Source organism: Melanotaenia boesemani, chromosome 18 (assembly GCF_017639745.1).
Source record: "Melanotaenia boesemani isolate fMelBoe1 chromosome 18, fMelBoe1.pri, whole genome shotgun sequence".
Taxonomy (NCBI): Eukaryota; Metazoa; Chordata; class Actinopteri; order Atheriniformes; family Melanotaeniidae; genus Melanotaenia; species Melanotaenia boesemani.
This window is the reverse complement of record NC_055699.1, coordinates 12,269,155-12,285,413: the sequence shown is the minus strand read 5'-3', so window position 1 is coordinate 12,285,413 and position 16,259 is coordinate 12,269,155. Positions and strand designations below refer to the sequence as shown.

Here is a 16,259-nt window from a genome sequence, read left to right as displayed (position 1 = left end):
GTATTACCAGAAGCCAAGGTAATACCACCAAGAGTAACTACACGGTAAAATACTGAGTTTATTTATTTATTTAAATCAACAAGTCAGATATTTTAACAGTGTCATAGCAAGAAACGATGTCAGCTGTGCCTTCTGGCTGAGGTCAATGTTTCTGTCACTTTTCCAAGTTGGAGGTTTTCAGGAAGGAGGACCCAGCTGCAGCAGCAGAGACTAATATACGTTCAGAATCTGATGTTTTGTACACTGGCAGGCATTAGGCTCAGACTGGCACAAAAAAACAACAGAAAACAGCAGAAACAAGCACCGGGAGAAATTTAGAAATACAGAAAATATGAGCTATAACTATTAGAAAGTACTTTTCTGTTTGAATCTCAACAGGGTTTCTGGTTTAGTGAAGGCATTGGGCTTTTTTGTAGATTCAGTCAAATTGAGAACTGCACTTTTGGATAAACTTAATCAATTTGTTTGATATCACTTGAAGCAATTCATTTAAAATTATTCATTTTTTTTAGTCTAGAAAGGGAATCAACAGGAGTGGAGCAATAAACAGGCTGAACACAGTCTGTTTAAAGGTAGATTGCAAAAATAGCTGAAATGCTCAAGAAAAAAACACTTCACGATGTAACACAACAAAAGTTGCTCTCGGTCTCCAAATATTTTAGACTATGTTAGAAATTCTGAGAGTCTTATAATGTTTACGAATATGCCTGCTGGAAGTTAAAGGCGACAGTAACTGCTGCTATTTGTACACACTGCCACTATGTGATCCACCCAAAAGACAATTTATTATAAAAAGAAACCACATAAGAAGGGTACCAGAAAGTTCAAATAAATAAATAACTACCCACGCCTGTTTTAGTTTAGTTTTATTAAATGGTTTTCTAAGAAATGAGCTGCAGTTCTGTAACTTTACAAAAGTACACGCCTTTCTACTCACTGGGGAGAAGTATCACCTGACAAGAAATCAGAAGGATGACCCAGATGGCAAAGAATCCTCTGCTGGAATTCCCCACTAGGACACACAATGTGCCGAGAACAAAATCCTCCTGTAAAACAATTTTATTTCTTTTTTAAAGAACCAACACTTCCCAGTATTTTTAGATTTTCCTGTGATGACCGCCAGCTTGTATTCCAATGTCCTCTGTAATTTATAAAGTCACACAGCTTTGCATCTGGTGAATGAATGGATTTAATAATAAGATTATCTTAGTTGAACATAAAGATAAGGAAAAATAAGCCAACATTTGCCTTCACACGTTCATTGCTACTTCATGTGTCACAAACATAAAAGTGGACAAATAATTAAAAAGGTAGAAAATATGCTCATTATGTAAAACTAACAGAGATGTCCTCTTGTTTTCTCTTGAGATCTTACTGCTGATTTAAGATCCTCTCAAGTGATGCTGCAAAATTCATTTAAACGTCCTCACAAACACACACAGACTGTTATTATTCATAACAGCTGCATGCGGTGCTCATCTTCAGCACAGTTTAGCAGTGCAGACATCTGCAAGCACTGCAAATCCATGGAGGTATGCAGATTTTCAATTGAAATTCACTGCACTCAAGCAGACCTACACAGAACAAGGGCTTGACTGATCACAAGAAAACTGCTGTGTGGAACTAATATAAGGCGAGGGATGCTGGGGCCAAGGTCAGCGGCGCATTTGTTATTTGTCAGGTTGCATTTTCTGTGTCTATTATAAATAAATTGTGGTACACAGGTAGCTTCTTTTCTAGGCTACAGAAGACAAATGTTGAGAGTGAAAGAAATGAGTGGTTAAACAGCCCTGTTAATGATTTCCTCAGTATGCCACTGTTCCTCAGATCAGATCATTCTTGTGCTGACTGGAGGTCTCTAAACATTCCTGTTTGTTGTACACAGATTTGAAGCATGACAGAGCACCTGCAGCTAGTGGCTTCTGAAGCTACAGTGAAAGCAGGAATTTCCCTAAAGGTATCTGTTAGGATTTAGTAAACATGATGCATTTTATATGCATATTTATATGTTTATATGTATATATATAATCTGCTAACCAATAACCAAATAAGGACACCCCATGAAGCTCTGAGTACCAGAGAAAATGCTGCTGCTATGTCTCCACATATTATGTAATGTCCTGATGATGGCTTTCTGTAATTAACACATGGTCAAATTCAGACAGAAAAAGGTTGATAAACCAATAAAATACTTGATAAGTGGTGCTGATATGCATGTAAACTTACCAAGCTCTCTTGGCCTGTTAGTGTTAATTTTTTACATCAGCTGGTATCTGTTTAATGCCACCATATCAAAGGATGTTTCACAGTTTCTCATTAGTTTGACCAAGCACACTGCATGTCATAATGGTCTAAGATGCTTGGTACAGATTTGAGAAGAGGGTCATAAATATTTATAATTCCTTTCCCTGGAAGAAACCCAACTGTCGCTGTCAGCTGAGAGGAATTTGGTCCGGATGATCAGGAACAACCCAGGAACCCCCAAAGCACAGGCCTGTTATTATCTGCAAGCTGTTGCAACACCCTGTTACTGTCTATAAATAAATTTTACATTGCAGTGGACTGAGAGCTTGGTTTGATAGATGCTAGAGTACCATTTTGGATAAGTGACACCTTAAAATGCACATAGAAGAATATACAATTTTGAGGTAGATTCCTGTAGTGCAGTCTAAAACCACTGAATCCACAGATGAAAACATGTTTATATCTGGAGGAATTTTTGCCACAGATGGCCATTCATCCAATGTGCTTGGCAGTTGAAGTCATTTCTATGTTCATCTTTACCACTAGATGTCAGTAATTCTAATGTACTGTATGTGTATGTGACACCAGCTCTTAATTATGTTAATGGTAGCATCATACTTTGGGATTCAGCTGGGAGTTGTACCGGTAAATTACAAAAAGTGGACTGAATAGTGAAAGTGGAGGACTCCTAAAAATTTGTAGCCCAGCCTATGAGACTGCTGGATATGCCAACAGAATAATGATAGAAAAACACACCCAGACCCAGTGGAATAGACAAAGCTGGTTAATATTAAGCTTTCAGACTGGCTTTCCAAAGTTCTTACCACAATCATATGGAAGATATGCAGACTGGGTGTTGCATAAAAGTGGAGTCTGCTTTAGGAATTTTAATTGCATTCACTCAGTCAACCATAATTCTGCAAAAAGCTCAGCCTGAAACAGCTGGTCAAGGTTTAGCCTAATTAAAGCATATTTAACTAAAATTTAAGACACTTTTAAGTTTTGGTTTAATAACAAAATTGTATTTTAGAGTGTTTGAGTTCCAGCTACTTAAGATTTTCAGAGATAAATGAGCAGAAAAACCTGTATTTCCCTCAGGAGTCCACGGGGAGGCAGCACTGACTACCAGTTTGACGCCGCTGCCATGGTAACGCACCACCGGACAGCGTCACTACTTCCTGAAGCTCACGTTGTTGCTGACATCAGAGGCTCAGCTCCAGGGAAAAACTCGGCTCCTCAGTTCTGTAGTGTGTGTTGAGACAAGCAAAGCGCAGGTCGAGAAAACTTTCCTCTGCATCCCATCGGCCGCTGTAGTTTATTCTCTTCCGAAAACACGACCTCTCGCTGTGGATTATGCACCTTTGAGGAGAGAAGCTCCTTCTTCCTAAAGTAGCGCTTGTTCAGGTTGTTTCTGCGCTTCAGTACTGAGCTCAGTTTCCGGATTTCAGACCACTGTTTCGGGAAGATTTGCTCTACATCTGTTCGGATTTTTCTTCTCTTTCTTTTCCGCCGTTCAACTATTTTAAATTGCAGCCCAAAACCCAATCAGCTTTATTAATCCTGCAGCCATAATAACATGGACACACTTACACAGCGAGGTAAGATTGTTGTTTTTAAATATATTTAAATTAAAAAAATACCCCACCTCTCACTACAGCTTTTACAGTTTCCTGTTTTGCAGCAAACCCAACGCCTGAACTGTAATAATGATCAAATTTGTAATCAGTGTTAGATTTGATAAAACAGCAGAGGCATGTGCAGTCTCCTGCTGGCTGCAGCATTACTGGACAGGCCTTCTAGCAAGCGGAAACTGTTGGACAGCCTCTAATGGATTTTAATGACACTGCTGCTTTAGTATATTTAAATATGGACAAGTTCATAATCGATCTTTACAAGTTTTTTTTTTATTTTTCTTTTTTCTTTTTCTTTTGTGTGTGTGTGTGTGTAAGAGGAGCTAATATATCAGTATTTCTTGCTAATATAAAAAAAGTTAAATGTGATTCTCAGAGGCTTGTTTACAGTACAGTGTGCATGGTTTAAATGTTAGAAGACATCAATTGTGTCTGGAGATGTGATTTATATCCGGAAAGTCATCACCATTGTAAGCTTGCAGACCTAATCATGACCTTTTGTAATTCCTTCATGACTTTTCTGACTCACAATGGCTAAGCTGTCTGAATCCTTAAAAGAGAACAGTTTTCCTTTTCTGCCTCCATCTAAACTGTCTTCCTGTTCCCTGTTTAGTCCCTTCATTGCATTTTCAAAAGATTTTGGGTTCACGCTGACCTGTAAAAATGATGAGGATGCAGTATTCCACATGTGTATTTGAGGCGTCGAATCTCTGAGACAATGTGCCAAATGAATTTTAATCAAGCCATCGACATCATCTAATCAAATCAGACTGACATATACAAGATGGAGCCAAGGCAGCAAACTGATGGATGAGTTTAGCAGTACTTTGGCAGACCCTCGGGCTCAGGAATAACCATGAACGCGAGAGCCAAATTGTCAGGTGGAAACCGCCCACTGATACGAGTTTGTGTGCCTCTGATAAAACAATTCACTGAGCTGATAACCGCACTGGATCCCACAGTAGATGCCACCACAGAAAGATAAAGTGATTAATTGTATTGTGATTAGATGAATGAAGAAAGAGCTAGGAAGAGTAAACATTGGCATGTTGCAGAAGTTGTTGGTGGGAGGGTAGTTTTAGGGTGTGTTTACTTGTTAGGAGAAGCTAATAGAAATGCATCATGTGTTTCAGATACCTCTCAAACAGGCCATGTTCTTATTTCCTAACATGTTGCTTAAAGGAATAAGAACCCTGCAACATCCTGCTGTCAAACCTCAGGACTGGTTTCCATGCCAGTCATTAGCTGAGTGTTATAATGAGGGTGAACATGACCTCAGATCCTTCGTGCTGTCTGCTCTGCAAGGATTGCGAGGTCTGTGATTTCATATGCTGGATTTGCAGAAGCTTGACAACTTGCCAGATGCCCACTGACCAGAGAGCTGCTGGTCAAAGATGGAATAAATCATTTTGTTCTCCTAAAAGCCTCTTTAAGATGTTGTCTGTTTAGTGTAGAAATCACAAGGCTTGATTGTAAGCCATTAGACACTATAAATCGCTTATGAGGTGCACAGTAACGATGTTTTTGTGGAAAAAACAAAACAAAAAAAAGCTTGCATGTTTGAAAAAAACATGGTCATATACTGTTTAGGTACAAATGATTGCATTTTTTTAAAATGTAACACTGAGGTTTTTTCATCCTAATTTTCCAAATTTGGGTATTAGCTGCCTGAGGTCTTTCAATTTTCATTGCAATACCCTTAACACTCTGTCTTTGTCATCCAAATTCAGTTAAAAACCAAAAGTTTTTGAGCAAATCTGTTAAGTTTGCAAAGACACAGTGAGATCAAGAACTGAGGGATGAGGTCTTTCTAAAACTCAAGAACTGTTTTAGCAGGACCTCAGTCATGAAGTATCATGGTTAACACAGTCATCACTGTAGCCAATGTAGCCTTTTGACCCAGAGAAAACCAATTCAGTACTTATTTGTAGACCACACTTGGGTCATTTTGATTCTAAGTACCTTGGTTTGGGATTCCCAGTAAGATCTGAGCTTTAATTATGATGACATCATCTAACTGGTGAAAATAAACAATCCACCAGCCAGGAGTGTGGAACTGTTGTTTTGGTAGAAATGCATCAGTTTGCTTTACAGGTTACTGGCTCTGTGATTGTGTTGTGCAAACTGTTTGATTGGCTCCTTGAGATGATCAGAGGAAGAGAGAAGCAGGCAGAGGGACCAGCATCTCTGCAGGATTCAGGTCTTTATGGTTGACAGGCAAGTGTGAAGTCATAAAAAAATGTGCTGAGATATAAAACAGTGTATGGCTAATTGTAATAAATGTGCTTTTTTATTACTATTTTGCACAAAGTGACAGGAACAACAGACCTGAATGTGAACAAAGTGAAATGGTCTGGGTGCTCCTCGAAGTCAGTCTGGGCCGCCTCGCTTTATCAGGAAAAGTGCAGGGAAGTCCTGCCCCCACCACTCTAGAAACTCAGAGGAACTTGTCCCAACTGAGTTTTGCACGGCCTGTCTGGCCGTGAGGACAATGCCATGATCAGCAGTGGAGCCTGAAGCTGCAAGGCTAGCCAGATAGACAACATACGGTCAGGGTGGCTCATGCAATAACACAAAGGACAAGTGTGTGTACACCATTATGTAAAATACTGCAACAGACCAGTCGCCGCCGTTTTCCTTGTCTGCTGCCAGTCATGTTTTTATATGAATGTATAAACAAGGAACCAACGGGAGAACGGGAGAAATTAAGTCATGAAATTGCCTTTTGATTTTTTTTATTGTCACACTTACTCAGTCTCTTGAGCATAAAAGGCACACAACTGTGACAGTATACATGGATAAGCTGCCTGGTGGTGAAGCTGAAAGACCTTCATGCCTCCTCGTGAACCACAGCTGTTTTTGACACTCTGCCCTGTGAAATGGATTGATGTGTATGAACTGTGTCTCCGCATGGCTGCATTTGGGTGGAGAAACACAATGAGTGAACGTGCTTGTAATAGCATGTCACCTCATAATGGAAAAGACAGCTTATTTTACAGATTGCACAGATTCCTCTCAGTTGGGGAATATGGTTGTGGTGATCCAGGGAGTGGGTGTATTGTCGACGGCAGGAGAATAACTTGTTCATTTGGCTATTTTTAGCTGGTGTTGCGTGGTTGATGAGGGTCCCAGACAGATCAACTTATCTCTGAGCTAATAGAGCCATTATTTTCTCTGAAATGGATCCTCTTACATTGGGGTCTGATTGGTACCGGAGGATGGAGTTGCAATAATAGATCCAGCTCCACTATTTGAGTTATAATTAAACCACTTTGTCCAACCACTACTACTGTCTCCTTTGAATAGCATAGTGTCAGAACATGATATATGAAACCAGTGCTAACTGTTATATAGATTATACATTATATAGATATTTGAGAAGGTTGCATGCTTTTCTCCAAACCTAATTTTAAGACCACAGGGTGGAAATTTAACTAAGTCAGCAGCTGTAGCTTAGCTACTAGCTTGTTGCTAACTTCTAACAACAGCATAATCTCATGCTGTCTGATTATGTTCCCCACCATCAATGTAGTATTCAGTATACTAATTTTAGCCAATTTGCTTTAAATATTAAGTAAATAATTAGAATATTGTTATTCTTTAGGTTTTGGGGTACAAACCAAAGGTAGGGATGCCCAGTTCTGGTCCTTGAAGGCCACTATCCAGCAGGTTTTAGATGTTTCCTTGTGTAACACACCTGGTTCAAATGGAACGGATCTCCAGCTGCTTGCATGAACCTGTTAACGATGAGTTAATTTGAGTCAGGTGTGTCACAGGAAAACTAAAAAAAAAAAAGTTGAGCGTTCCTGAACTAAAGCATCAGACTAGTTGAGTCAGTTTAGGATTTATGGTTGTTGAGTCATTTTGGTTACTTTGCAAAACTGCTATTTAAATTTGCTGATTTTTGTTAGATTTGCAAAATAATGATTACAAGACAATCGTTATTGTGTCTCTGGATTGTTATTGCAACTTCCCAGATCTCAATGCTTTCTATTTGAAGCCAAAACACACCCGTTTAGATCCATCAATAGTGCTAGCTACAGATGTGAATACAATGGGGGATGTTGGGTCCTTTTCACTGATTGATTTAGTCTGGTTTGGTTCATTTGATTGGTTGAATTTTACTGTTGATTTTAATAGAGAGATGCTTTATCCAGTCACATGTCTTTTTCCAAAATGTTCCTATGAAGGACTTTGCTGATGATTCTGTGAAACCAACCCTCTGGCATGTTACAAGTCAATAGTTTGTATTGACTTGTCTGTATGAAATATGAGGGCATTCTAACTATAATGGCTGAGATATGAAGGTCGACATTAAGACCAGTCATCTCAAGATTTTTTTTTTTTTTAGGATTTGTCCATTTTCTCCTTCATGGATTTTGGTCCATATTAACCACACAGCATCATGCATTTACCACAGATTTGTGGGTATCACCCTCACCAGATCTATTTTATTACCTAGAATTGAGATCTGGTGACTTTTGAGGCTATTTGAGTTCAGTGAATTTTCCCTGTACAAGTATGAAATGAGCTCGGTGACATGGCAAATTAATATCCTGCTGAAAGTATTTGTTAGAAGATGATGTTCTCGTTAAGTGACAGACATGGTCACCAATAAGTCAGACTGTGGCACCAACCTCAGCTTGGATTCTTGATGTAATGCTGAGCAGACTCTTTGATTCTTCCTGTCTTGTTATCAATGCTAAATTCTTTTCTTATTGTCTCAGTGTTGCAGTAGAAAGAGTGGTCACAATAAAGTTTTTTAATGTTTTTATTTGTTAACTTCTGTTTCTTGCTCTTACCTATCCAAATGTGCTTTATGCTTCAACACCGTATGCATTCAGGGATACTCCATTGTGTACCTTTAGTAATGACTTTTTTTAAGTTATTGTTGCATTTCCATCACCTCAAGCTAAAGTCCAAATGTATAAATAAAGGCTTCACCTCCAGAGGGGGATTGTTTTATTTGAAATAAAACATGGATTTTATGCCAGATGAAAGAATCCTCTTGATGTACTAAAGGAAAGAGTCATTAAACCTTGTGTAGAATTGAAAAGCTTGGGTCTCCTTTCGGCAATAACTCCTGTGGGACAAAGCAAGGGGAGCCAAGGTTAAAATAAATGAGTGCTTAAGCCTCCACATGGGGTGATGTTCTCCCACCCACACTTTCCCAAAACCACAAGGTCCTCAAATGTCTCCCTGCTTAGAAAGTCGTCAATGAGCATATTAGTAAGCAAGAGGATGTGCTGAATTGTCTTACTTCCCAGAATCAGCAAGCGTAACCCGTCTGACTCATGTTAGGTGGCCACAGCTCAGTCTTTGGCAAGTGTTCAGCGGACAGGACACCCCCTCCACTAATCTTTAAAAAAAAAAAAGTGTAAGTCACCTAAATAGCTGTTTCCTACTAATCACCTTTCATTTCATCACTAAGCTGTGATCCATGACGTTAGGTCTGTGATGCATTGTGTCCGGTCTCTTGATAACTTGCATTTTCACCCGATCTTATCACATCAGACGTATGTAAACTTCACGTAGCAGCTGAGGGTTTCATTTCGGAGTTTGGATGTATTGTCTCCCTTTTACTTACAAACAATCCATTGAATTTCACATTCGCTTGTTTGCTAACTAAAGAAATTTATTTATGTTTAAGATGGTATCTTCAGTCTAGACACTTTTCAAATCCTAGTGCAGAATCAAACTGATTTGCTCTTTGTTTAGCTTCATACTTGTTGCACAGATATCAGAGTAGCATTTGTTAACTCATTTAACTCTGCAAGTGAAAGAGTCAGAGTTTTTTTTTTTAAATGTCAAAGCACTCCTGTTAATGACTGAAGGCCGGTCATTCAGTTGGAGCCACCCTGTGATAATAAGCAGATTTTCAGAGAAGACATTAACTGTCAGAATTAATTTTCCACAGTTGGCTCCAATGAAAATCTGAGCTTTTGGCCTCCAAGGAAGCAACATGCTGATGCTCTGCATATCTTCCATAGACCAACACCTACTGAAGACTCTTTGGATTGTCTGTTGTTATAGAATTTATTAGACAGTGAAAACTCAATGAACCCCACAACTTTTAGAGCTTGACCTCTGAAACGTGACGTCTCTGGGACTCCACATGAGTGATGTAAGACATGAGTTCATACAGCTGAGGCCACTAAAAGGGTAGTGTTTCCCTTGGAGACGAAGGCCAGCATCACAGTGCTTACTTAGTTATACAGTGATGTAAGAGCTGAAAGATGTTAATGTGTGCACACGTGCTGACTTGTGTAGCTTTGGTCGCAATCTTCTTTCAGTCATTCCAACAAAAATAAAAATGAAGAGTTTGGTTTAAGGACTTTGACTCTGCTTTCAATATAATCAAGTACTTTTTTTCACTTTTCATTTCATTTGTCTGCCTTGTCCCAAATCTCATCCTGTTCTGTCCTCATTTTTCTTTTTCAAATGAACCCTTGCAAGTCATTTCATGTTGTGACAACTGAGAGGCCCCTGTTAGTGAAACATTAGCCCGTTCGATAATTTTTAGCCTTATTAGACAGTGAGGTATGCTTAAACACTCCTGGATGTGCGTAGCATTTGCAGGTTTGCTTTACACATACAGGCAGGCAGTCTTCCCTTCTGAGGACTTATAGCTGCTGAGCAACAGGAGCTGGTGGTGATTTAGCATTTGATCCTCAACAAGCGGGGCTGTCAAATTGCCCGCCTGCCAAGAAGTGTGTGGAGAACTGGGCTGGCGATCAGTGGGCACCACTAGCCTGGCATCACGCTGGGCAGAGGGGCGAAGCAGATGGGCCATCTGGTGACTTGCTGGCTCAGGACTGAGGCTCCTGTGTGTGTGGAACATCAACAGACTGGATGGTGAGGTGCTGGAAGGCCACCTGTCTAGTTGCTGTTCTTCATTTCTTTCATGTGTGGTCAAAAGCAGCATACAAGCACAGCCTGATACAGAGCTTTGCTTTGACATATTTCTCTGTCCTATTGTGTCTGTGCCACCTTTTATCAACTAGTTCCTTATTCAAGTTGACCTACTATTCATTCAGCCTATTAATTCATGCCTGTTTATTATTTTATTATACATTTTATATTCATATCTTTACTTAAATGCGTTGACTCGATCCTGTGATCCTATTCAACCACCCTGTGACTCCTTTCAAGTTGTTTTAGTGGTCATCTTTATTACTTTTATGAAATGTTTTATGGCTAAGACAAAGACAGAAAGTGTTTGTGTCCCTGCAGACAAGCTGGATCATTGATGCATGCAGTACACAGTGTCGGACTTAGAAACATACAGCATGAACACTGGAGATGGCCAACAGCCTTGAGAAGCTAAATCTGCCAATGAAAATTGTTGTTTTTTTGTTTTTTTTTTCGTTTAGAGTAGTTTCTCTCTGTTTAATTCTGTTTTCTGTAGCTTTGAGGTGTAAATGACAATGGTTTTGTTTTTTTTTTCTGTTGGTTTTCTTATTTTGTTCAATATTGTGTTTTGCATTTCTTTTTGTACTCGCATTATCTCTCCTTCACAGCAACGTGCTTGGCCTTTGAATGGGGCTGTGCAATTAATCATATGAATAAGTGTGTAGTTCACTGCAAAATTAATCATAAAATATTGTCACAGCAGCAGAAGTGAGGAATTTTGCTGCAGTGCTGACATCAAGTGTTTGCTCTGTTGCGGCTGCCGTGACACTGTCAGTGTTAGACTTCGGCCACTGACAACAGTAGCTGTGATTGTGTTGTGTTTGTAAGCAGTCATTAGCAGCTATAAAATGAAAATGCACCACTTTCTTCAATAATTAAAATCTGAATGCATAACATAAATTATAAAATGCACCCATGCTTCATCTAAAACACACAGGATTTTCTAATATTAGTTTTCATTCCATTACAAACAGTCTATTGGTTAATATTAGCTACAATCTTAACAATAAAAATTTCCAGTATGATCATATTTCTCAAGTTTAAGCCTACATATAGCTTTTTTTGGTAGAAAAATCTATATGAACCTTCGATTAATGCTGTAAATGTGAAACAAACCAACTCATGACCACAATATCACAACATAGTGCAGCTGTTTCTCTATTTCCTCTTCCTCTTTTTCTAATCCTGCATTCAAAGAAGAAACAAATGTTTCCCACAGTATTTGTGTGAGACAAATCTGCAAGTAGAGATTATCATGTTTAAGAAATGTCAAAGTATCAGTGACCTGAATGTACATCATCTGCAAAACTGTCACGTTTTCTCCTCATCTTCTTTTGCTGTGACCAGTCAAACACATAATGTGAGAAGGAAATAATTCCTCTGTTATGGATGGCACGGCTGATTTTGTGCTATTCCATCTTCAACTTAATGCATAAAGAAGGCATTTTTGTTTGTTTGTTTTTTAAGCTTATGGTCTTCACATGAGGGAGCTGCTATAAAATGCTCACACCTGCCACCTTGCTACACCGTGAGGCTCCTCCATCATCAAATATCATTAAAATACTAAAAAAAAAAAAAAAAAAAAACCCTACTGATGGTGTCTTTTCAGAGTGGCAAGTCACATGATCAAATAAGACTTGAGTTACCAGCATCAAATGCAACTCTGGGCTTGGCTTATGTTGTGTATTTCAGAAAAAATGAGTTGTTTATCTCAAGAAAACGTGTTTAAAAAGATTTAATACATACAATAATAATACAACTGAAGCAGGGGCACTTATGACAAAATTAAAGCTTTGTGTTGATAGTGCTACCTGCGTCCTTTTACAGATGGACTTTATAATTTTTATGATGAGAGTTGCCAGCCTACAATGTTGTTGTACTTGTGTAATGACAATAAAGTTGATTGGTTTTGTCATTGTGTTTGTGTAATCACAGTAATGGCTAGCTAAAGGAAAAATGGCACAGTTTGTGAATGTTGAAAACTTTTTTTTCATTTTTTTATTATTATTTTTCTTTTTGACTCATAGGGTGAAGTCTTAATTTTCAAAGAGAAGTTGAGCTCTGCGCTCAAGTTCAGCAAGACCACTTCCTGATGATGACAGTAGACATGGGTGAGTAGTATTTGAAAGCAGGTTGTTGTACAGTGTGTACAGAAATGTCTGTGTTTACACAGGAACATGCCCATCTCTCCTATGTCTCTGGAAGAAGCAATACTGGGGAAATTAGGCATGTGGGGGCAAGGAAACGTTTAGGCTTTTCTTGTTATTTAAACAGCAAGCAGATGTGGAAACTTCTGTGTAACTGGTAGGTGGTACATAAATACCACAAACTTTCAGAATATAAAAAATACTTGTGAAGTTTTTTTCATTAATATTTACACCTTTGAGATGGAATGGAAAATAAACAGAGTAGGAGTACTTGTGAGCACACACATCCACTCCTACGTCTATTTATATAAAAAAAAACAGGGTCACGTAGCCATACACATCTTGTGTTCCTCCATACAATGTCAGCTAAACAATATATTCTATTGTAGACCTGGTCTGTAGCCTATGTGTGTGTGTGCAAGACCTAGAGGCTTGGAGAGTTTCAGCTTGTTGCTGTGTAAACAAACCACAAAATATCAGATCAATATCTTTTGGCCATTCTTTTTGTACAGAACCAGCCTTCATAACCAGTCTCCATAACAGGGCCCCTACTTTGGGCCTATTTCCACTGTGATCCAAAACCATGTTAATTTTTTTTCTACAGATGATGGTCTCCAAAATGGACCTGGACAACACAGGAACACACAAGGTAAACACTCAAAAATGAAACACTACTGTACCTTAAGTCAGAGATATCACCTGAAATACACTGTTTGTTTTTTTTTGTTTGTTTTGTTTTGGTTTTTTTTTTTCGTTTTGATTTTGTTTTTGTTTTTTTGTTGTGTTTTTTTAGTAAGTATGCATTAAGGTAGACATTTTAAGTCAGGAACTAAATGGTCACTTACTCAAAAGTGTCCATCTTTTAAAAACATTATAAAAAAAAAGAAGAAAAGCTTTGTAAATTGGCTACCTTAAAAGTCTTTGTTTCAATGAGCCCAGATTACAGGGCTTTTGCTAGGCTAACTGTTAGCCACTTACCCTTGTTTCTAGTCAAACCAAGTTAAGATAAGCTAAACTACGCTAAGCACCTCAAGAACTAAGAGTTTATTCTGCTATTGACTCTTGTTTTGGGATTGTTTATTGGAATTTGGAAGTCTGAAGAAACAAAATACAATGGCAGTTTAGCTATTTATTCATCTAATAGACATGGGTCTTAATAGCATAACCATACACAACCACAATAGACTGGCTGCTCTTCCTCATGCTGGTCACACACTGCTGTTGGATTGTATCTCATTCTTCAATCAGTGTTTGCTGCAAGTCAGCCAATGTAGTTGAGTTAAATTGGGTTGAGGTGAGGACTGCAGGCAAGCCATTTCATCCTCTCCACTCCTAAATTCTGGAGTTTGTCTCTCATAAACCCTGCTCTGAGGTCGTGAGCTTTGTAATCTTAAAAGATAGAGTTCAGTCCCAGACTGTGGAGATATGGGATTGACACTGGTTGCAGAATCTCATCTCAATATCTTTCTGCCTCTGGTTCTTAAGTGCTGACAGGGTGAGTAAACATTTTCTTGTGTTGTTGTCTTCTTAAGATGCCAAATTTGTGGCCTTTTGTTAACATCCCCAATTATATGGAATTTCAGTTTGGAGATGACATGCTCGAGGCAGACACCAACACACCAGCATCCAAGCTTACAGGTGTTGCTAATCACCTGCCATTCGGGAGCTGATTGTCAGCACCTGGGGTACCAGAAGTTCAAAACAACAGTCAATAGCAGAATAAGCTGTTTGGCAATGCAGAGAAGATTTTGCAATTTTTTCAATAGCATAACCCACATACTCAGCCCTGTCTGATGCCCATCCCACAAAAGCATTTTCCTTACAAATGTGCCACCATTTAAAACGGAAATAAACAGACTTTCCAGTGGTGTACGATTTATTGCCAGGTACCATTGTTACAACAAAGAAATAATCAAACACAAAATGCCTTGTGTTTTGTGCTAAGTTCAGTTCTTGAGGTGCTTAGCTTAGCGTAAACTTAGCTTATCTTAACTTGGTTTAGCATGAAAGCCAGAAACGAGGGTTAACAGTAAGCCAAGCAAAAGTCCTGCTGTCTGGGCTTGCTAAAAAACAAAGAAAAGAATTGCAAAGTAGCTAACTTGCAAGATTTTTGCTAGGCTAACAGTTAGCTAATCTGCCTCGACTTGCTCAAAATTAAAGAAATACAAGGTAGATAAGTTGTTATGCTTTTCTTTTTGTTTCACTAACTTTTTAAACGATGTACGCTATTGAGTAGTAACATGGGGTGTGGGATAAATAGACCAGTAAAAAAGAGCAATAAGAAAATAAAACAAAGCACAAAATGATGTAACAGGTTGTAATTTACTAGAACTAGCATGTTAGCACATACGTATCTGTAAACCCTGGACTCTGAGCACTCCTGATATCTACATTACTTTTTTAGCACATGCACATGGTCTTTGGCGTATTCATGATATTGTAGAGTACTTTACAACAGATGTTTAGTATTTTATTGCTCAAATTAGTAAAAGTTGTCTACCAGTAAGTACATCTGCTAAATTTAGAAGTTACTATTAGCCTATAACCTGTCCTTGGTTTTTCTCTGTATGTGACATTTGCCCCACATTCCAATAACAGGTATTAAAATATTATTTTAAATGGTTCTCTTCAAAAAGCTAAATGTTTTACAAGAACTCTTTTCCATTACATTACATTTCCATTACAGGAGTGGTAATGAATTCAGTTTCAGGCTAAGCGAAGAAATGCCTCAGCCTTCATGTTAAATCGAAACACTCCCCTCTGTCAAGACTTTCAGCTCAAACCTTGTGCAAACATTAATTGCACAACTATTGTCTCACACCTACAGTATTCTGCATTACATCAGATTTTTACTCTTAGCAGAAGATTAACCTTGAGGGTTTAAACATTACATCCATTAGGTGCTGAATTGACTGTGCCACAGTTTAAGCAAACAGCAAGATGTTAAGAGATGTAGGCTTCTACTGTGCTTTGCTTACGCAGGCGTGTGCGCCTCTTTGTGTGTGTTCTGCATCAGAGATTGGACCTTACTGCCATGCAGCGTGAGGACACATTTGGTTCCAGCTGCTAATCCTGCTGAATGCCTTTGCGATGATGTGTCTCTCGGCATCAGGAAATCCCCTCACTGTCTTCATTCAGGCAGCTTGCCTCATTCAAACTCACAGTCGTTGCCTTGTTGGTCATTACACTCTTTTGGCTTTCAAATTGCAGCACTAGCCCCTTAAAATCAGTCTTATTCTCCAAACCTGAGGCAGGAGTGTGTTCCTCCAGCTTCCTCTCACCACTATTTTAGCTGCGCTTGTTTCAGGTTGAGCAGCACTTTTAG

The 16,259-nt window shown here is 38.8% G+C and overlaps 1 protein-coding gene across 1 annotated transcript in view; it reads left to right on the top strand.

Annotated features, from left to right (window-relative positions):
- Nucleotides 1–3,444: 3,444 nt before the first annotated feature.
- The window catches only part of map3k22 (mitogen-activated protein kinase kinase kinase 22), a 37,866-nt gene continuing 25,051 nt past the window's right edge, over nucleotides 3,445–16,259 (top strand). Inside the window, exons 1-3 of the mRNA XM_041968729.1 lie at nucleotides 3,445–3,842; nucleotides 12,815–12,898; nucleotides 13,539–13,583. Coding sequence (XP_041824663.1) covers nucleotides 12,880–12,898; nucleotides 13,539–13,583 — 64 coding nt within the window. The 5' untranslated portion in view covers nucleotides 3,445–3,842; nucleotides 12,815–12,879. The remainder of the gene's footprint in view (nucleotides 3,843–12,814; nucleotides 12,899–13,538; nucleotides 13,584–16,259) is intronic.